Here is a 22,600-nt window from a genome sequence, read left to right as displayed (position 1 = left end):
ATCACTTATAATTTGGTTGGAGCTCAACATATTTATGTGGTATTGTTCCTTTTTAAAAAATTTAATAAATTCATGAATTTAGATAGTTTTCATATACATTAATTTCATGTTGCAAAGACTTCTATTTTATTTAATTTGCTTAAAATAGATTTTTGTATGAATAAATTACAAACATGGAGCAAGTTAACCAGAGCACAGCAACATCACTTACCATTTTTGACAAAAGGAGGTTAATGATGTCATGTCTTGGTTGGACACACTTGTATTGTTCTTCTGGTGGAAATAGTGAAAGGACAGAGTGTGGGAAACCAGAATAAACGTACTCACAGAGCCTCTGAGGGATAATAGATCTTGACCTTTGCCCTGAAAAGATGGTAGTTAAATGAAAACGCGTCCCTTATGCAAGTAAGGGACACATTTAATGTCACAATTACTGTCACCACCTTTTAGCACTTTATCCATGTAAAAACAGATAACTTTGATAAGCCTTTGCAGACAGTAAAATATGTTTTCTTCATGTTTGCAATACAGTTAATTATGAAAAAACATGAAGATCTGGATACATTAATTATTCAGCACAACAAATGTGAAGTTTTCGTGTTTGTGGTAGATGGCCTCTCACAATGAGCCAGGAGCTGTCTTCCTGTTAAAGGTGAGTTTTCATTTCCGCCTTCTCTCAGTTTGAGAGATTGCTGTGATGGCAGTGAGTACTTAACTGTCATAATCTACAAAAATTCATATCAAATGCACTTTTAATTGTTGAGTGTAAACGTTTCCAAAGTAGTTTACACAATTCTAGAGCCAACCAATGGTGATCTTTCCCTCCAGATGGTTGGTGATGTAACACTGTTGCTACAGCAACACACAACCAGCATCTGTCTGAAACATTCCTCTGTGCTGCACTGACCACGGCAAGGGGAGTCAGTGTGGGAATCTCACATCAATTTGCTCCTCACACTGCCTGCTAGGCACGTGCCAACTAAACTGTCTGCGACTGGACATTAGCATCTTTGTCCACAATCTGTAGAATGTCTTTTCAATTAACTTCCTTTTTTTTTTGGGAAAAAGAATCGTATTCACAGATTATTTAAAGTTCTGTAAATTAAAATATCCATCCATCTATCAATCCATCCATTTTCTATACCCACTTCCTCAATACTGGGTCGTGGGGGAAGCTGGTGCCTATCTCCAGCAGTCTATGGGCGAGAAACGGGGTACACCCTGGACAGGTCGCCAGTCCATCGCTGGTGAATTAAACAGATGAGGAAAAAAAGTTTCTATATCAGTACTCTATTTTATGTATTCTACTTCATGGCAATGTTTCAAACTCACTTTCATTTCTGAAAATGGTATCACTGTTACTAATAAAACATCTAAATTTAATTTCCCATTGGGATTAATAAAGTATTTTGGAATTTTGGAATTTAATTATTTCTTTTTTTATTTCTTTTGAAATGACTGTGCAATTTCAGGTTTAAAATCAGTTCAATCTGAACTGACTCAAATATTTCATTTTTAGCTATTTTTCCTGAATGTAATTAATGACAAACAATTATATTATGAAATTATTTTAAAACTAATAATGTTTAAAGTATACATTATATAAAAATGTTATTCATCCAGATGCATGCTGGGTTGATGAGCGTGTGCTCAGTCAAAGATATTGATCTCAGGATCAGGGAGCCCCGCTGCTCCCTCCGCAGGGTCACCACTTTCCCACATTCAGCATGAGCTCTTTGAGTGTGCTCCACCTGCTCCCTCTGAAATCGAATCATTATCCCTCAAGCAATAATGGGTGCATGTTGCTGCCCCACATGCCTTATTGTCCTTCAGAGGTCTGTGATTGGTTCTGACTGTGGGAAACTACAGCCAAACCAAGACCCACACTTTCAAATGGAGATGTGGGACTATAAATAGGAAGGATGAAGCCATCAGAGATCAGCTTCTCTCTACAGAGACCTTTACAGCACAGAGATCCAACCATGGCACCTACAATCACAACAGCAGTAACCATCCCTCAGGAGCATCTGACTCTGAACCACAAGGTGAATATGAAGTTCATAGAAAATTATTAATCTTTCATTGGAGTTTGTACATTTTTAAATCAATGCTACACAGCTGAACAAGTTTAATAACATAACTTTGTTTTTGTTCCTGCAGCTCAGAAAGCCTCTGGTGGAGAAATTACGCAGAGAGCGAATTAACAGCAGCATTGAGCAGCTAAAGTCTCTCCTGGGTCCAGAGTTCCTCAAACAACAGCCAGACTCCAAGCTGGAGAAGGCAGACATCCTGGAGATGACAGTTTGCTTCCTGAGACAACTGCAGCAGCAGCAGCAGCCAGATGTGGACTCAGCAACTGTTGATCAGGGCTACTCCAAATGCGCTGAAGAGGTGGTGGATTTCCTGTCCAACGATGAAGTGAAGGCACAGTCCCAAAGAAGACTGCTGAACCACATCAGCATGATGCAGTCTTTCTCTGAGAAAAACTTGAGAGAAGTGGACTTCTCTCCTCTGAGCTCAACAGGACAAAGCAACATCAGCAAAGACGATAATCCAGTCCGCAGCGCCCCCTGGAGGCCGTGGTAGAGCGCTACAGACATATGGTCCCACAAGAGAAACTTGACCATTTGGTGAAAAACTACTGGACTGTTATTTTTTAAGGATAATTTTTTTTCTGTTTGAACAGAAGATGTTATACATTTTGTATATGTGTGTATTTTTCAAGATTACATTTCCAGTAAAAATGGCAGCAGAATTGTCTTTAGTTTTAAAAAGATAAACATATTCTCATGCATTTTGTATGAATTTTCTATAAGTACACTAGCGATACTGTAGGAATAGGAATGCTGGTAACAGCCATTATGTTTTGATTATTTGTAATCATATACTCAAGTTTAAATATCCTTTTTATGGACCAATTAATTTGAAGGAGTCTAACCATATTCAGTCTTAACTATTTGTTATAAGACTGAAAAATGTACACTTTTATTTTAAAAAGGTTTTTCCAGTATTCTTTGTTTTGTAAGTTTAATTTTCAACAATAGTATTTGTTACTATTGGGAAACATATTGATCACTTTGATCTAGTTGGTTATGCATTTTCTATAAATCTACCTCTTTTTATGTAATTTGTAAAAAGAAATGATCTTCTAAAAATGTATTATTACTATTTTTTTTACAAAAGTTTTGTTTGACAGTCACAGTTTATTTGTGACGGTATTTACGTGAAGAAAAACAACTTTATTTAGTTGTAATTATAATGGATGTGATCTGTTTTAAGGTCAGCGTTTGCTGTAATCTCTATTATGTTGATTAAATCAACACTTTTTGCTCCATAAAAGGAGCGAGTTTCCTCTGAAACAATGTACTTTGTCTTTTATAAAGACAGCTGTTCTTTTAATTTCTCTGAGTACATTATGTCTTGTAAAAGTCTGAATGTTGTTGTTGATGTATCATCACTAGTTGGAGCTTTAACAAATTAAATTGCTCACTGTGCCTTGTTGAATAAACAAATACTACCAGATAAAATGTTTTCTTCTTATTTTATGATAATTATATACATATGTTTCAATTTTTTAGGTCTTTTATCTGCTCATTCTTATAATTCCATTAAAGAAACCAGAATTTACTAGGATTTTGTACAATTTCTAATATCCTACTCCCAAAGAGTTAATTGAGAAACAGAGGAAATAAACACATGAAGAAGTACAATAAATGGCAACGCATGTTATAGTTTTATGACATTGTATGAATTGGAAACTAGATAATTTAAAGTCACTTTTGATACATCACTGCTGTCATAAATGTTTTGGTGGATTTCCTTACATTTAGACTTACTGTTTGTTATGATTTGGGGTTGTTTGGTTTTTGGTTTCTGGTTTTTCTTATGTTTTTCACAGTTAAGGTTTTGACTCGTTCTTTTGTTATTATTCTTCTTAGATTTTGAATCATGCTTTTGTTATTTTCCTGGTCATGCTTTAGTTTTGTCGTCTTGTTCATGTTTTGTCAAGTTTGGTTTTGTTTGTATATTAGAGTCTCTAATAATCTGTTAATCTGTCTCCTTGCTCCACCTGGTTTTCACTCCATATATACACACCTGTTCCAGTTAGTCGTCGCAGAAACATTTCTCATGTCTAGTTCTCATGCTCATGTCTTGTTCCCAAACCAAGTCTTGTCTTTTTGATCATGCCATGCCTGTCTTGCCTGCCTGTTAGTTTTGTTCCTGCCTCCTGCTGAGTGTGAGTTTTCATAATTAAACCTTTTTTCACTTACCATCACGATGCCTGCTCGTCTGCCTTCTGGGGTCCAATATCTCGCGAACTTTTTGTTTTGTCTTATCTGGGCAGCAAAAAGTATTGTGCCAAGTGGCACACTTATAAAATAAAATGTTTGGATTAGAGGAATGATAATTTATATTTATATCTTCAAGTAATTGAATTGTTGCGGTCCAGTGCATAATAGTTGAGGATCTTGGCATCTGACATCTTTTGTCATTTCTCTGTGTGCCTTACTGACTTACACCTAAGAACCTAAAAATGCTGATAAGGATACAGTTTCTTTTGTTGTTAATTTTTCTACTAAATACCATTAATAAGCTACTGTAAACTATTTTAATGTACACAAATCGATCATTCTCATAATCTACATCATCAGCAAAGAACTGTGTGAAGGGCATATTCCTCTCCTCCCATGATTCAAAGAAGCAATGAGATTCAGTAAATTTCTCGCTTAAAAGATTTATTTATAGCATTTATCATTTATTTAAGGATTGTATTTATTATTTTGTACACAAAGGTCTATTTCATAATGCTTTAATTGAGTAAAAGAAAACACACAAAAACTATAAAAACAAAGATTCTGAGCTAATTCTGTTGTAAAAACAACTATGGAGTTTTTATTCAGAACATCAATTCCAACATCCAGAATATTAATTCTAGATTTAATCAAAAGTTCACAGCCCTCTCAGGAGTTCAAAGACATACAGAAAAAAGCAAAACAAAAAACAGTTTTATACCAAACTAGTTTGTGGAAAAATTGTTTGTGTCCTGCCAGAACAAAGCATCTTGTGGGTTCTGTTTCTCTCCGTCTGACCCTTAGAACTCAGTTACAGAAGCATTCATCACGAGGTGCTGATAAACCAGTCAGAACAGGACGCACTTTAGGCAGCCACCATTAAAAATGCATTCCACATCAGATACAAAAAAAATGGTTTAAGGTATAAGGTGCCAGTTCCACTGTAGAGTTTAATGCCTATAATGACAATATTTTGTGTTTAGTCAACCTTGGCCTGAGGTTTTACTGTTGGGAATTATCTGACTTTGTTTTAATATTATAAACAAACACAATGGAAGGTAGCATCCATTTAAGGATTTAAAGAATGACTAATAAAGAACAAACTTAAAATATTCAAACACGAGGAAAAGGAAGCTGCTTTAGATGTGGTATTACATAGATCTGGGGTAGCAATTTCCACTTTTGTCATATTTTGTTTTACCATTTCAAATCTTGCTCCATTTCTGAGCCAGCCAATGACCTCACTTCCCTCCTATATGATTGGTAATGTGATCCTGTGTTTCTCCAGGAAAACAGAGCCAGCATCTGTCACAAGCTGTCCCTTTGCAGTTTAATGACCATAGAGCAGGCGGTTAGTGTGGGAATCTGAGATCAGCTTGTTACTCACATGGAAAAGAGGGCACATGCCTTAAGATACCAGCATTATTTAGATACCAGGATTAATACAGCCCTAAAAATCTGAAAAAATACAAAACTTTTAAAGTAAACATTGTGTAAAACCGCTTTGTTTTGAGAGTACAAAAAAAGGTACATTATGAAGTAAAACCATTAAATAACTTACAATTACAACCAAATTATATTTCTTGTTACATTTTTTCATTCATTTCAATAAGTACACTTAAATAAAATTGTACCAGCCCATCTAAATATAAGTAAGTATTTATTTTGAATTTAACCGAAGAACTTGATGATTAACGTTATCCCACCACGTGCGTGCTGGGATGAAGGGCGTGTGCTCAGTTGAAGTAATTGATCCCAGCATTAGCTAGCAGATAAGCTCTCTCTACAGGGTCACCACCTTCCCACATGCGGGACTTTGTGTGTTGGCTCCATCTGCTCCCCTGGGATCTAAACATAAAGCCCTGTGCAAAGATGACAGCGTGTTGCTGCCACACATGCCGTATTGTCTCATTTAGCTCGCTGATTGGCTGAAACTGTGGGAAACTTCAGCCAAACCAAGACCCACATGTCTAAATAAAATGTTACACTGTAAGGTGGAGGAATGAACTCAGAAGGGATCAGAAGCTCTTTATAGACACCTCTGTAGCACAGATCTAATATGACAAATAAAATCACTACAGCAATTTTCAAAAGCATCTAGCTCTGAACCAAAAGCTTAATTGAAATTATGTGGGGAGTTGTTCATTTATTTATTCTGGCTATTTGATAGCATTGCACACATCCTTAATAACAACTGCATTCTGTGTTCTGCAACTCAGAAAGTGTCTGGCGGAGAAGTAAATCAAGAGCAGCACTGAGCAGATAAAGTCATGGTTGCAGAGCTGCTCAAACAGCTGCCAAAGTTCAAGTTGGAAAAAGTAGACATCATGAAGATGTTGGTTCTCAGCTCTACAAACAAACTGTAGTGTTCCTTTGAAAATAACCTGAGAAAATGCTGACTTTTCTTCTCTGACCTTCACAATTCTGACCAGGGACAATAAAGACAAGCATCTAGCCCTAAAAAAGTCATTATATCAGTTAATATAGACACCACCGCTTGCAACAAAGAGTCCTGACATGAAACTAATTTCATTTATGTTAAACGTCATACATTTTGTTTCCTGATAAAAACAAAGTACGTTGCAGTGGATTGTGCTTATGCCAGATCTATGAGCTACTGTTTCTATTACTCAACAGTCAGGCCATGGGGTCCCCTACAGTATACATTAATGAATTATCCTACAGTAGAGTCAGACAAACATGAACAGCATTACTGCATTAGGAATCATCTGCTGGGGAAGCAGCATCAGAGCCAGGGACTTAAAAAAGCTCAACAAGCTGATAAAGAAGGCTGGCTCTGTTCTGGGGACTCCTCTGGAACCTCTGGAGATCATTGTGGAAAGACGGATTCTTCATAAAATGAAGAACATTATGGAGAACCCTGAGCATCCTCTTCATGAGACTGTCCTACAATAACAGAGTGTCTTCAGTCAGAGGCTTCTTCAGATCTGCTGTAAGACGGAGCGCTACAGGAGATCCTTCCTGCCTACAGCCATTAGCATCTACAACGGCTCTTTGAAGAAACCTTCATAATATGAGCTATAACAACATTTAATTTCCCTTTGGGATTAATAAAGTATTTTTGAATTGAATTTGAATTGAATTGAATACCTTTACACATAATAAACATGGAATATTGCAAGCTTTTGGGTACTCTTTTTTTAAGTAACTTAAACAATGTTAGCTTAAAATACTTTACCCAAGTAAAACAGTTTAAAAAAGTATGAATAACTAAGTGTGTTACCTATGTATAGTCTTAAAAAAAGCTAATAAGTGATGATTACACAATATAAACAGTAGCAGTTCTCGGTTTCTAATTGTGTATGCTCAGTATAAGGGATTGCTGCAAAGTTAATGACTCAATACTATCAACTGTCCAATGTCTTCACCTGTTCGCTCTGGTGAAGGGATTGCAACCCTTATGCACTCAGCAGAGTTTCCTTAGTTGGTAAACCTTTTATTAATTGCTATAATTAACTGAACTTGTCTCCATTGTATTATAACTAGGAATGAATTTAAATGCATGTAATTAAATTGAAATCTGTCTATGATTGGATTGATTTGGTTTTATATTTTCGTGTATAATATGGATCTCTTTGTCTTGTAAAGTGGTTTGAGATTATACTTGTTGTGAATAAATGACTGATAAACTGATTGTAATTAGTATAATGTGATTAAATTGTACCTATTTATGAATAAGTACCCTCTAGACCTAAGACATTTTAAAAAGATCCAAGTTTTCCTGTAACTAAACACACCAACAATAACCTGGTGTTTTCTTGTCGTAAACATTCCTTTGGTTCACACCAGCTGTTTAGAGATCGATCTATCATACATTCAAGGAAAAGAGTAGTTTTTTCCTTTGAAAATATTCAAAATATTTTGAATTTCGTCCAATTTTTCTAATTAGTGTTTAGGTATAGATACAGCTATTGTGGCCTTTTAACTAGTCATTTAAATAATTTAAATATTAAGGTACAAAAACTCTTGGTGCATAAAAATATGTCACGTGTTCATAAAGACAAACAAAAACAATAATAATGATACATAACAATAATTTTGTAAATATTTTGTCTTGCTTGAAATTTAAACACTGTGATGAACATGGTAACCAGTAACTTCACAAACTCCATATCTCATCTCCTCTCATCCACTTCATACACAACCTTCTCAGCAACAGGCCTCAGGCTATCAGATTTGACTCCACCACATCTCCTTTTATCTTCATCAATACAGGTGCACCACAAGGCTGTGTTCTGAGTCCCTTTCTGTACACTCTCCATATGAACAACTGCCTCTGCATATCTCCCATCACCAGGTTCTTCAAATGTTCAGATGACACTGCCATACTTGTTCTGCTGTCAGACCAGGACTCAGTCACAATCTAGAAAGTTGCTCACTTTACCCAGTGGTGCAATAACAACTATCTTCTCCCCAATGTCACTAAAACCAAAGAACTCATAATAGATTACTATAAACACACCACCCACATTATTCCATATACATCGACAATCATTCAGTTGAGATTGTGGATCACTTCAAATACATTTAAATCACTCTTGACAATAAACTGAACTCAAATCATCAACCCATGGACAGAAAAAAGGACTGCCAGCAGAGAACCCATGTCATCCCCAAGCCCAGATCCCTCTCCATCAAGCCACCCCTCCTGCTTCTTCCACACCATAGCCATATAGAGTCCATCCTGCTCTATTGTGCCACTTGCTATTTCATGTTGCTCCCTTTCAACAATAAAAACAAAATATTGAAAATCACACATATTTGTTCCAAAATTATCGGTTTTTCTACTCCCAGTCTGCCAGTCCTTGTTAACACTGCCATCATCCACAAAGCCCTGTTGGTTATTTACAACTGTGATCATCCTCTTCATGGCAGATATCAGTTAAAACATCTCGCCTTGGAAAAAGTTTTGTCCCCTCTGCAGTCACAGCCCTCAATACTCTCGACAGACATTAATAACAATGTCTTGAAACTTATCTTAGCAATTACCAACATATTAATGTTTTGTTAAAATACTTGTCATATCCTCCCTTTAACTTTACTGTGTGTTTTTGTGTTCTGTGTGTTTCTGATTAATGTACAGTACAGACCAAAAGTTTGGACACACCTTCTCATTCAAAGAGTTTCTTTATTTTTATGACTATGAATATTGTAGCTTCACACTGAAGGCATCAAAACTATGAATTAACACATGTGGAATTATATACTGAACAAAAAAGTGTGAAACAACTGAAAATATGTCTTATATTCTAGGTTCTTCAAAGTAGCCACCTTTTGCTTTGATTACTGCTCCACACACTCTTGGCAGTCTGTTGATGAGCTTCAAGAGGTAGTCACCTGAAATGGTTTTCCAACAGTCTTGAAGGAGTTCCCAGAGATGCTTAGCACTTGTTGGCCCTTTTGCCTTCACTCTGCGGTCCAGCTCACCCCAAACCATCTCGATTGGGTTCAGGTACGGTGACTGTGGAGGCCAGGTCATCTGGCGCAGCACCCCATCACTCTCCTTCTTGGTCAAATAGCCCTTACACAGCCTGGAGATGTGTTTGGGGTCATTGTCCTGTTGAAAAATAAATGATGGTCCAACTAAACACAAACCAGATGGAATAGCATGCCGCTGCAAGATGCTGTGGTAGCCATGCTGGTTCAGTATGCCTTCAATTTTGAATAAATCCCCAACAGTGTCACCAGCAAAGCACCCCCACACCATCACACCTCCTCCATACTTCACGGTGGGAACCAGGCATGTAGAGTCCATCTGTTCACCTCTTCTGCGCCGCACAAAGACACGGTGGTTGGAACCAAAGATCTCAAACTTGGACTCATCAGACCAAAGCACAGATTTCCACTGGTCTATTGTCCATTCCTTGTGTTCTTTAGCCCAAACAAGTCTCTTCTGCTTGTTGCCTGTCCTCAGCAGTGGTTTCCTAGCAGCTATTTTACCATGAAGGCCTGATTCACACAGTCTCCTCTTAACAGTTGTTCTAGAGATGTGTCTGCTGCTAGAACTCTGTATGGCATTGACCTGTTCTCTAATCTGAGCCGCTGTTAACCTGCAATTTCTGAGGCTGGTGACTCGGATGAACCTATCGTCCGCAGCAAAGGTGACTCTTGGTCTTTCTTTCCTGGGGCGGTCCTCATGTGAGCCAGTTTATTTGTAGCGCTTGATGGTTTTTGTGACTGCACTTGGAGACACTTTCAAAGTTTTTTCAATTGTTCGGATTGACTGACCTTCATTTCTTAAAGTAATGATGGCCACTCGTTTTTCTTTACTTGGCTGCTTTTTTCTTGCCATAATACAAATTCTAACAGTCTATTCAGTAGGACTATCAGCTGTGTACTGTATCCACCTCCTGCACAACACAACTGATAGTCCCAACCCCATTTATAAGGCTTGAAATCCCACTTATTAAACCTGACTGACAACACCTGTGAAGTGAAAACCATTTCAGGTGACTACTACCTCTTGAAGCTCATCAACAGAATGCCAAGAGTGTGCGGAGCAGTAATCAAAGCAAAAGGTGGCTACTTTGAAGAACCTAGAATATAAGACATATTTTCAGTTGTTTCACACTTTCTTGTTCAGTATATAATTCCACATGAGTTAATTCATAGTTTTGATGCCTTCAGTGTGAAGCTACAATATTCATAGTCATAAAAATAAAGAAACTCTTTCAAGGAGAAGGTGTGTCCAAACTTTTGGTCTGTACTGTATGTTCTTTTAAATGTTGGAACAGAAGGCATATTTCCCTTTGGGGAGAATAAAGTGAATCTGACAACTGACCTCTCTTCTATCTTTTTCTGTTTGTTATTTACCTTTATGATTTTCACACAAAATCATTTGAAATTGCCATGCTAACTAGTTTAAGATGGGTTTACTTTCCTGATAATCTCCTTTCCATCTGTTTGTGTGTTGCTGTGCTATCTACACAAAGGTTCACTCAGGTTTCCCATTTCCCCTTGTCTAAGCCAGCACGGCTGCCTGCACAAGACTGGCTTTGCCCCTGTCACACGCCCTCCTCTTTCACTGCTGCTGGGAGCTGTTGCGACACACGGCTTCCCACACTTCTGTATGCAGCCCACTCAGCCACGTACACAATGGAAGTGTGTCTGGTCCCAACAAAGCCTCAGGAGCTGTTCTCAGGCAAGAAGCACACAAGAGGCCACTCCACGGACATGCCATCTGCTTCGGCTGCAGTTCACTGCTGAGAAGCACAAAGGGATAATAATAAATAAAAAGTTTAACTGTTACTCAGCAATATGTGGTCTATGGTTTTTCATTAAACAAAGAAGGTTTGAAAAAAATGTACGCATTACTTTAGTAACAGTAGATGATTCAAAGAGATTTTTTTCTCAATATATTTCCTTCCTCACAGTTATGCTGCTGCAGTTCACATGTTTGCCAGGTTTATTCTGTTATCTTTACATAATTTTAATTATATAATATTTTTAGCTTGTTATTTTTGAGTATGTGTGTTTATTTAGAGGTCAAAGTCCACGTATAAGAATCACTAAAGGAAACTACATTTTCCCGTGTCGCCCTCATGGAAAACACTTTCCCACCGACCTTTCTGATGAGTGGCATCCAGATAAAGCATCCCACCTGTTCTCCATGACAGCCATTAAATTCAGCCCATTGTCTGGAGCTTTAAAGCTCCTGATTGGCCAAACAGCAGAGAACGTGTCAGATCGACAGCATAAATGCTGAGCAGAGACACAGAGGAAATCACAGCCATCATCTGAACCTTTGGAGGCAACTAAAGATCTTCCCAGCAGAACCAACAAACCTCGGAAATGGCTCTTTACACCGACCTTGCTCTCCAGGACACCATGAAGGAGGAACTCTTCAGGTGAGACAACCCTATATTTCCTCTAACCTGCGAATGCACAATTAAAATGTGTTTTTAGTCTTTATTTTGTAAACATAATTTTCCTAGACTACTGAAAATACTAATAAAATGTGACTTGTTTCTCTTTTAGATGCAAACTTCACTCATTGGAGAGGAAATGCTGCACAGGAGTGGAGAAGCTGAAGGCTCTGATAGAGGCCCACCTGCAGAACGGCTTCCCTGTTTCAGACATCTTGGAGAAAACAAAGTCCTTCCTCACCTTGAGGAAAGTCCTGCTGTCACACAATGGCTACTCCAAATATTCCAGGGACATTTTACGTCTGTTTCCCGATGTAGAGGATGATGTGACGCCGCTGTGCTTTTAACAACTACGGACAACAAAAAACTAACAAAACTGAATTGAAGCTGCTTCACTTTCCTAAACAGCAATGTCAAGGTTTCACGGGAGACCCATGTGCGTCACTTGCATTATGACAAGGAAAGTTTCTCCTTGTATGCACATTTCAGACATTTTGCAGAACAGTTTAAGATGTTCATAAAAATAAAAAAAACAACTGCTTCACCTTTTATTATTGGATGACATTCTATTTTAAACGGTGGCCAGAATAAGATTTTTGGATTTAAGGTCACAGTTAAGAGATTATAAATGGTGTAAAATGCTATAATTTACTAATGCTGTGCTGCTATTTGAGATTTATTAGAGACATCCGGTCTCCTGTCTATGCAAAGAGTAGTTTCTTTTTGTCTGATTAGTAGCATTTTTAATTCATCAGAATGATTTTACCTATTCAACTTCAGTTAATTGTAACACTGCCAAAAGGTGCCATTTTAACTGTCTGATTTCTGCAAAAATACTGAGTAGTCGAACACTTTGTTATTACACACTGCATGTGTATTTCTGCCTTGTTTCAAGGTATTGTGTGTGTGTGTGTGTGTGTGTGTGTGTGCGTGTGTGTGTGTGTGTGTGTGTGTTCGTGATATCCTTAAAAGCCAACCTTTCTTCTGAAAAGGGATGTAATATTTCCTTGTATGCTGTGTATGCATATTGTTTTTATTTTACTCATATTTGTTTTTATTCATCCAAAGTGGATTTTAAGTTGTTTTTGTGTTGTTGCATATTTCGAGAAAATAAATGCCTAAAGGTTAAAGTCATGTTTTTGTGACATATTTTCAATCAGCCCATTTTGTTTTAGATGTTACACTTTTTTTAAGATATCATTGATGTCACATTTCACTAATTATCTTTTAAACACCACAAACAGTCATATCTAGTATGAGCAAAAGCTGTGTGCAGTCATTGACCACCAAATATTAACAAGCTACATATTGAATAGAAAAATATATAAATTGTAAAGATATACAGTGAATAAAAAAACATGAATTATTCCTTAAAGGCAAACCGTCAGCTTGATCGGTTCTGCTGGAGCTTTCATTCTGTTAAAAGGTTGGTTACACACTGCTGTGAGATAACATCGCATTCCTCAACCAGCATTTGCTGCAAATCAGCTAGAGTTCTTATCATTCAAGTACGAAGAACATGCCCAGGTTAATCCCACGAGTGTTTATTGGGTTTGAGGTCAGGACTGCAGACTGGCCATTCCATCATCTCATCTCCAACATTATTTGGTAGTCTGATAAACTCTGCTCTGTTTGGCACTGACATCTTGGAGAATAAAGGTTGGTCCCTGGGAGGGGAGGAATATCTTATCTTGATATCTTCTGCATTGAAATTACCTCCAATGATGAACAATCTTGTTTTTCCGTTAACAAAGATGCCATCCTAAACCTGCACACTTTCTTTGCCAAAAGCTGTTTGGCAATGGCGGAGAGGATTTGGCAAGTTTTCATGGGCACAGAAACAATGTTTCCTTACAAATGCGCCACCATTTAAAGGAAAATAAGCAGATTTCTAATAGTATTTGATTTATTGCCAAAAGGCATTGGTACAACAAAATAAATAACTGACCAAACTTTCTGTCCTTACTTTTTGGATTAGCTTTATATAACTGGGTATTTGTGGTGCCTTAAGATCCCCTTTGTTGTGGAATGGCACAGTATAAATAAGCTGAATTAAATTAAGTTGTGGTCACAGTATCATCTTAATCAAACCACATTCACAAGACTGAACAGGTATGAATACAAGCAGATTTTATAGCCACACACTCAGTCATCTTAGCAATTTATACATTATATAAAGTAATCACTCTTCTTTATTTGTTTTCTGCTAATTGCAGCAAAACATATTTTACTGTTAAATGAGATTTTCTAACTTTTAAAAGTTAAACAAAAAATGCATAAAGGTTTTTTCAAATATTTGAAAATGGATGTTAACCGATAAATATTTGTTTTAGTTTTAGTTTTTTGTTTCATTTTTTTTCTTTGCTTATTTATAACATATGCCTGAGGCTATTAAATATGCAAACAGTTCTTGATCTGCATGAAACAATTAATTAATTTTGAATAAGAACATTTTAATGGAATATATTGAAGCAATTGATCATTTTGAATAACTCTTAAATAACTCATCTGACAAAACTTTCTACTACTTTCTGTAAACAGTCTGAAGCCAAAACACTTGTGAATCAGAATCGGCTTTCTTGGCCAAGATTGTGTCCACAAGCAAGGAATCTGACCTTGGTTTTAAGCACTCATGCGTACAGACAACAAGTATAAAGATATAAACTTTAGAGAAAATACAATAAAGGAAAAAGCCAATTTTTTATATTCAAAAGAAAAAAGAAAGGCAGATTATGGAAGTGCAAATTTCCTTATTTTGTTTCACAACAGAGTAGCTGTCTACTCAGGTTATAAATTATAATTAGTAATCAGCAGTTAAAAACATTGACCATAAAATTAACTAATACTGCAAAGCATGATATAAATATTTTACATCCAACCGAAGTCTATTAATTACTGTATTTGAGCAAATGTATTTTTGTATTTTCTGTCTCTTACAGCTGAAACATCTCTGCTGCCTGGTTCATCATTCTTCATATTTTTATTCATCATAACTATTTCCTGCAACAGCCAATCTTTTATCAGTGGTATTATTATTGAGACATTTGACCTACAAAGATTTTACCCCTCTTCTTTTATAAAGCAAAGATTTTAAAGCTGAAATATTCTTGTTTTTAAACAATATTAAGCAGCTGTTAAAATAAAGCGGAACAAATGCTGTTTTTCTGATTGTTTTATTGCGCATCACTTGGTTTAAAGAGATACATTCATTGTAAGACATTTTACAAATAATGATTCCCTCATTGAAGGTATGGGTGCTGTCACTCACTGAGTTATAAAGCAGCACATTTGTCTGGAATCTCATCTGCTTAACAGAAAAACATGAAATTAAGATTTATTTTTTTTTATCAAAGAGGCCAAATCAAACAGAACAAAATGTGGAAAACACATATAAATCTGAAACATGTTTAACCATGAAAACCAAACTGTTCCCAAAATGGAACAAAACATGCACACAAACATTGTTGTCAGCACTGCCATCATTAAATGGGTATTCACATTAAGAATAATATTGTTTACAACACAGAAATATAAAGTTAAGTATTTGTGACCAAATAATAGAATTTCTTTTTGAAGAAGAACATGGTTAGGCCTTTACAAAAGGCAACTCAAATAAAAGCCGTGATACAGGCACTAACTCTTAGATATAAGAGAAGCATATGTCTGAGCATAGATACAGAAACTTTGTATTCCATGGCAAAGTTCTTAATTTTTACCACGGCCTCCAGAGGGAGCTGTTGCCTGAACTCTTTTCTTTTTTAATGGCAGCTTGGACTGTGGAGCTCAAAGGAGAAATGTCTTTCTGGTGTCTCTCAGAGGAAGACCGCAGCTTGTTGAAGTGGTTCAGCAGTCTTTTTTGGGACTGTGTCTTCAGATCGTCTTTGGACAGGAAATGCACCACCTCTTGAACACATCTGGAGTAGCCCTGATCAACAGCTACTGAGTCCACAGCTGGATGCTGCTGCAGTCGTTTCAGGAAGCAAACTGTCATCTCCAGGATGTCTGCCTTCTCCAGCTTGGAGTCGGGCTGCTGTTTGAGGAACTCTGGACCCAGGAGAGACTTGAGCTGTTCGATGCTGCTGTTGATTCGCTCTCTTCGTAACTTTTCCACCAGTGGCTTTCTGAGCTGCAGAAACAAGAACAAACTTATTAGCAAATGTAATCCGCAGTGCAGCATTGGCATACATTATCACAAACACTAAAGGATAACTATTTTTGCATAAATGTCATATTTACCTTGTGGTTCAGAGCCAGGTGCTCCTGAGAGTTGGTTATTGCTGCAGAGATTGTAGGTGCCATTGTTGGATCTCTGTGCTGTAGAGGTCTCTTTAGAGAGAATCTGATATTTGCTGGCTGCAGCCCTGCTTTATATAGCCCCACATCTACATATGAATGTGTGGGTCTTGCTTTGCCTAGAGTTTCTCACAGTCTTGACCAATCAAAGAGACCAATGAGACAATAGAGGATGCAAAACGCTGAATGGTATTATTGCCTTGAGGATAATGGTTTGATCTCAGGGGAGAGGCAGGAGCACTGAAGGGGGAAGACGTACAGAGCGCTGTTTGAATCTGGGAAAGTGGTGACCCCAGGAGTGTGAGCGGAGCTGCTGCTTGTTGCTGGGATCAATGACTTTGACTGAGCACACGTTTATCACACGTCCATCAAACTCATCAGAAACTGACAAGGAAAGATTACGTTTTATTGATAATATTCTGTATTTCCTCTGAACAGAAATTTGTCCAAGAATAATCACATTTTTAATAAATATCTTATAGCAAAAATATAGGGAGCTATCACTTTCTCATTCTTGAAATGAGAAATTATTACTGAGTTGTTGTTTTTTTTTAGCTTAACTTACTATTAACATTTCTCCTTATAGTCAGTCCAGCAACAGTTCCCTTTTATCCTTCCATCAAAATAACTCCCAGGAATTCAGCAAGAACAATCTCAACCTAAAAAAGAGGGAAAGAAGCTTTTGAATGTTCATTAATCCTTTGGATGTCTGCATTCCTCACAGACATTTTACAAAAGCCTGGTAATGACAAGTCTAGATGACAAGAATTTCCATTCAGAGGCGGCAGGACAAAACTCGTAAACTGACTCCATAATTAATGTGATGCGCAACCAGACACACTTCTTTTGTACTTGGGAGCAGTAAATGGACAGAGTGTGGGAAACCAGAGAAAACTCACTCACAGAGCCCCTGTGGGACAATAGATGCCAACTAGACAAAGATGTCTGTGAAGGGGGGGATGTATTCTTTACTGGTGAATCGTAAAAGGTTACATATTTTACTCAGTGAGGGTGGGAATATGCTTACCTAGGGCTTGTGATATCAACATTCTGCAGACATTTTCAGCACATTTGGAGCATTTTCTACCTGAATATTTAAAATTAAGAGTGAATTGCAAAAGAGAGAATTTAAAAGAAATTCAATTGAACAGAAATAGAATTTTAGCCAAAGGGAGAAGATGTTGAAAATATGTATTATTTAATCTTAATATTTTTTATTGTATTTTAATTTGCAGGATGTTTTTATTTAACCATATGTTTGTTTGAAAATGTCCCGTCCTAATCATTTAAACAACACTCAGAAACACAGCAAAGACATTTTGTAACTTAACAACTGCATAGAAAGGAAAATCTGTCAATAATTAGTGATATTATTACATAAAAGTGCTATGTATTGTTTTTTTAAATGAGATTTCTTGGTTTTTGAAGCAATTCACAAAATATGCAAATATATTTTGGGTGATAAAAACACAAGAGCAGTTTTATTTTACTCATCTGTAACTAATAATAATAAAAATGTTGTATTACCTTGAAGAAAAATATGTTGTTCAGAAATGGGTCATAAATGTGGACCTAATCTTGTTAAAAATGATGAAATGAAAAAGAAAAGATTTATAAAACTATAAAACTTATTATCATATTTCCTTGTTGTCTTATAAATTAGTTGTTACATCCAGTCAAAATATTTTTGCCTATCTGTCATTCACTTGTCCTCATTGAAAAGAGAGCCTAAACAACAAACATTACCCTGTGGGACGAGCCAGGGGCTGCTTGTGTGTGGATGAATTAGCATTTAACAAGGCACATGTCCATTGTTGAGTGGGAGCTCCTTGAATGGAGCAAGTGTGGGAAAACTGTGAGGAGCAGAGTCACAGTTAGAATCCTCAGCCCCACCAGAACCTTACTATTCTCAGAAGGGAGTTGGCACACTTCAGGGGAAAGTTTCTTTCATCGCTGTTTCTATTTTCTTTATTTATTTCTTTTTTCTCCTTCATTGCTGCCAACTTCATTTCCACTCGGTCGAAGGGTCATTATTGATCTGCAAAATAGTTCTGTTTTTTATATTTTCACTGATGAATGACAACATTTCAAGGTTGTGCAACCCTTACAACATGGTTTGTAAAAACATGCCCAACATTTTGACAAAAGCCTACTTCTGTATAGGCCAGTGTGTAAATACTTTAAATTGCATTGAGCCATTTTCTTCTTCTCCAGATGGTTTGGACGTTTTGTTTATTTCACCTAAACAAGTTAATTCATCTTCTGGGTTGCAACATTTCTTTGAATTCAACCACAGAAAAAATATATTTCATTTTAATATAAAGCATACATAAAAAAGGGCTATTTTAATAATGATGTCTGTTATTATGGTTGAGTTACACACAACATCTCCTTTGCTATCTCAGTGACACAAAAAATAGCCAGTCACATTGCAGCGCCTCAATGCATTTAAGCATCTAGATATGATGAAGGTTACTTGCTGAAGTTCAAACCAAAGATCAGAATAGGAAAGAATGGGGATTTAAGGGACTTTGAACGTGGCATAGTTGTTAGCCCCAGAAGGTATTTCAGAAACTGCTGATCTACTGGGATATTTATGCACAACAATTGCTGCAATTTTCATAGAATAATCCAAAGAAGACCATATATCCGGTTCTACGAATGAAAATGTCTTGTTGGTGTCATAGGTCAGAGGAGAATGGGCAAAACAGTGTGAGATGACAGAAAGGAAACTGTAGCTCAAATAACCACTTGTGACAACCAAGGCAGAATAGCCTTGGTTTTCAAGAATAGCCATTGCTGAAAGCACAAAAAATTGAGTCTTGAAGCAGATGGGCTACAGCAGCAGAAAACCACACAGGATGCCACTTCTTTCAGAAAAGAACAGGAAACTGAGCCTACAATTCACACAGATGCAATAACTGGAAAAACTGGTGCAATAAGACTTCATTTCCGGTTTCAAGAATCAAATGGTAGTGTTAGACATTGGTGCAAATAACATAAATGAATATATCCTTCTATTATCACAGTGTACCTGTCTTCTGATGGGTACTTCCAGCAGGATAATGCCCCATATCACAAACCTCCAATCATCTCAAACTGGTTTCTTGAACATGACAATTAATTTCCCATTATATTATTAGGATCTCCATATTACTCAGATCTCAGTCTAATAGAGCGCCTTTGTGATGTGGTGGAACAAGAAATTGGTATTGTGGCTGTCCAGCTAAGACATTTGCAGCAACTGCCAGATGCCATCACGATATGGACCAAAATCTCTGAGAATTTTTTCTGATGCCTTCGAAATTGTATACCGCAAGTAATTAAGTCAGCTCTGAAGGCAATAAGGGGTCCAACTAAGCACTAGCAAGGTGTATTTAATGAAGTGGTCAGAGAATACATATTCTTGTTTATATATTTTGATCATAAACTAATAGTTCATAGTCCAATTCAATGCCACAGGCTTCTCATTGTGAAGTTTATCTTTTCATATGGACCAGTGACTGTGTGCACAAAGTGATTGATCACAGCAACAGGCAGCAACAGACCCTGCTCATTCACCAGGGTCATCAGTTTCCCACATTCACACAGAGCTCTTTAAAAGACTTTACTCTTCCCCCCTCAGTCACCCACCTGTTCGCCTGAGACCCAACCACTGTCCCATCAAGCAGAATAACAGCACATAGGCAGTTACTACCTATTGTCTCACAAAGCTCTCTGATAGGCTGAAACTGTAACAATCATTGGAGAGATTAAGACTTTCAATTTCAAATGGAGATGTGTGACTATAAATAGGAGGGATGGAAGAGACATTCATCAGCTCCACTTTACAGAAACGTGCACAGCACAGACATCCAATGGATCTCAGCACCAACAATCACTCCAAGAGTGACCAGCTCTCAGGAGGATCCAACTCTAAACAAAGAGGTAACTATAACATTAGTAGAAAGGCAATTATTCTCCTTCAGATGTGGTTTCTAACGACATATTCATTTATTGTTTCTGCAGCTCAGAAGACTGTGGTGGAGAAGTTACACAGAAAGTGCATCAAAAGCAACATTAAGCAGCTAAAGTCTCTCCTGGGTCCAGTGTCCCCCAAAAAGAAGCCAGTCTCCTAGCTAGAGAAAGTAGACATTCTGGAGATCACAGTTTGCTTCCTGAGGCGACTGCAGCAGCAGCATCATTCAGCTGCCTCCTGTTAAAAGAAGATCTAAAACCACAATGCCAGAGAAGACTGCTGAACCACTTCAAGAAGTTGCAGGTTTCCTCTAATATGAACCTGACAGGGGTTTCCCCTCTGAGTGCCACAGTTCAGACCAATGACAATAAAAACAAGAGCGCCCTCTGGCGGTCTTGGTTAATACCCATAGAATACATGAACCAAACAAAATGGGAAAACCATAATTGTTTCCTATGAATACCATGTTTTCCTTCATTGATTTATCACTAAGATATTAATTTGAAGATTAATTCTAAGAAATCTTTCAACTGCAGATAAATTATGTCAATTTGGACAATGTCGCTACTTTGGGTTGTTTTTTTCATCTTTTCTAAAGTACTTGTGGGTGTTGTTCTAAGTTGTGAACAGTTAGTGACCAGTGGTTGGTCTCTATGAAGATCATGTTTTGTTTACACATGTATGAAGGAGCATTTTTCCCCATAATGAAAGTTTGTCTTTCACAAAGATGACTCGATTTATTTGAGCACATTGTTATAATGTTTACCTATGATGTATCGTCATTATTTATCTGAAGCAGTTATCCTGTGTGAATAAAAACAACAACCTAAACTAATTATTAGCTGCTATTTTCATTACTGTGACAAACGTTATAATATCTGACATCAGCAGCTCAGACATGGCCATAGTGGTTTTGTTTGTATAGAAATATAAAAATCTTGGATTTTAAAAAGTTTGAACAATTTACCGTATTGCGTTAAAACATCTAGAGGAGATTGTACACAGATTGTACATGTTTGTCAAAATACTTTTGTAGAAATTATTATTATTTTGACTATATTATTACAAGGTGTCAGGATCTGTCTGTGTATTAGTTTGTGTTTTATTTATTTCAAACTCGGTTTAGTCGGTGTTTACCTTCTGTTCTGTGTTATAATGTTAATTAGTGTCATTCTGCTGGCAGTCGGTTACACACCTGTCCTGAGTTTCCCCTAATTATCTGGTTCTCCCTGTACTCTCACGTACTCCCTGTATTCTCTTGTATTTAAGCTCTTCAGTTTCCATTGTTCCCCATTGGTTCCTTGTGTAGTCTTCCATGTCATTCATGTCTGGTTCAATAACTGCAACATACCCTGATGTCTGGAATTCTGTACCCTGGTTTGGTTGAAGCATGTCATACTCCTTGTTGCCTACCTTGTCGTGTGAATAAGGATAATTAAAACTCTAATTACCTTCATTCTGCTGGCTCCTGGAACCTTCTCTGCACTTTGGTCCTACCACAAACAGCACATCATGACACTAGGAGGCAGTGGCCAGAAAATGTAGAAGGTGGGGTTGTGCATCTCACAATGTATGAATAGAAGATGTATTTCAGTCTGTTTGATGTGGTTTTAATCAATCTGTTTCTCCCTCTGAGGACAGAAACTTAACAGTTGCTAAATTGCTGTGCAAGAGGCCAATAAACAAACAAGTTATTTTTTTAGAGATAATCATTTTAATTCTTGCTATTCAAATCCTTTAAACAACTAAAAGTCTGTCCAACATATAGCAGAAGTTAACATCAATAATCTACATCAAATAAATTTAATTTAATGTTTTTATAAAGTTAATCTCAAACAACCAAAGGCTACCAAGATACTGGACAAAGAGACAAAGCACAGAAATAATAACAAACAGATCATTTCCATCTTTTTGATGAAAAAGTCTGTTTTAAATCCAAATGGGAAAATGTTATAAAACATCAATATACATAGATTTTTGTACAACTGTGCAGTAACTATTTGAGGTATGAAACAGTGGAGGTAATAAACTTAGAAAGGAAACACAATGCCAAACAAAAGTGTAAAATGTCATAGAACAAAATAAAAAAACAATAATAAATAAAAGCAAAAGAGGCAAGCAATTGGTTTTTGATATAATCGTATACAAGCTTTGCTCTTGATTACTACATT

The 22,600-nt window shown here is 36.9% G+C and overlaps 2 protein-coding genes across 3 annotated transcripts; one reads left to right on the top strand and one right to left on the bottom strand.

The window, feature by feature from the left end:
- Positions 1–1,907: 1,907 nt before the first annotated feature.
- On the top strand, positions 1,908–3,527 carry LOC124857182 (transcription factor HES-5-like). Its single transcript, XM_047348336.1, has 2 exons — positions 1,908–2,045; positions 2,161–3,527. Exons 1-2 carry the CDS (start codon positions 1,923–1,925, stop codon positions 2,584–2,586), a joined length of 549 nt encoding a protein of 182 aa, XP_047204292.1. The 5' UTR covers positions 1,908–1,922; the 3' UTR covers positions 2,587–3,527.
- Positions 3,528–15,335: 11,808 nt separating this feature from the next.
- On the bottom strand, positions 15,336–17,053 carry LOC124857049 (transcription factor HES-5-like). Of its 2 annotated transcripts, XM_047348110.1 has the most exons (3): positions 17,037–17,053; positions 16,415–16,855; positions 15,336–16,304 (listed from the first exon to the last, which is right to left on the bottom strand). In XM_047348110.1, the coding sequence occupies exons 2-3, from the start codon at positions 16,475–16,477 to the stop codon at positions 15,891–15,893; spliced, it is 477 nt and encodes a 158-aa protein (XP_047204066.1). In that variant the 5' UTR covers positions 16,478–16,855; positions 17,037–17,053; the 3' UTR covers positions 15,336–15,890. The 2 variants fall into 2 exon arrangements, with proteins under 2 accessions (XP_047204066.1, XP_047204065.1); XM_047348109.1 differs by lacking the exon at positions 17,037–17,053 and having other exon boundaries at positions 16,415–16,925.
- Between the last annotated feature and the right edge of the window lie 5,547 nt (positions 17,054–22,600).

Source organism: Girardinichthys multiradiatus, chromosome 20, assembly GCF_021462225.1.
Source record: "Girardinichthys multiradiatus isolate DD_20200921_A chromosome 20, DD_fGirMul_XY1, whole genome shotgun sequence".
NCBI classification, from domain to species: domain Eukaryota; kingdom Metazoa; phylum Chordata; class Actinopteri; order Cyprinodontiformes; family Goodeidae; genus Girardinichthys; species Girardinichthys multiradiatus.
Note: the sequence above shows the minus strand (reverse complement) of the source record. Positions and strands in the feature narration are given on the sequence as shown.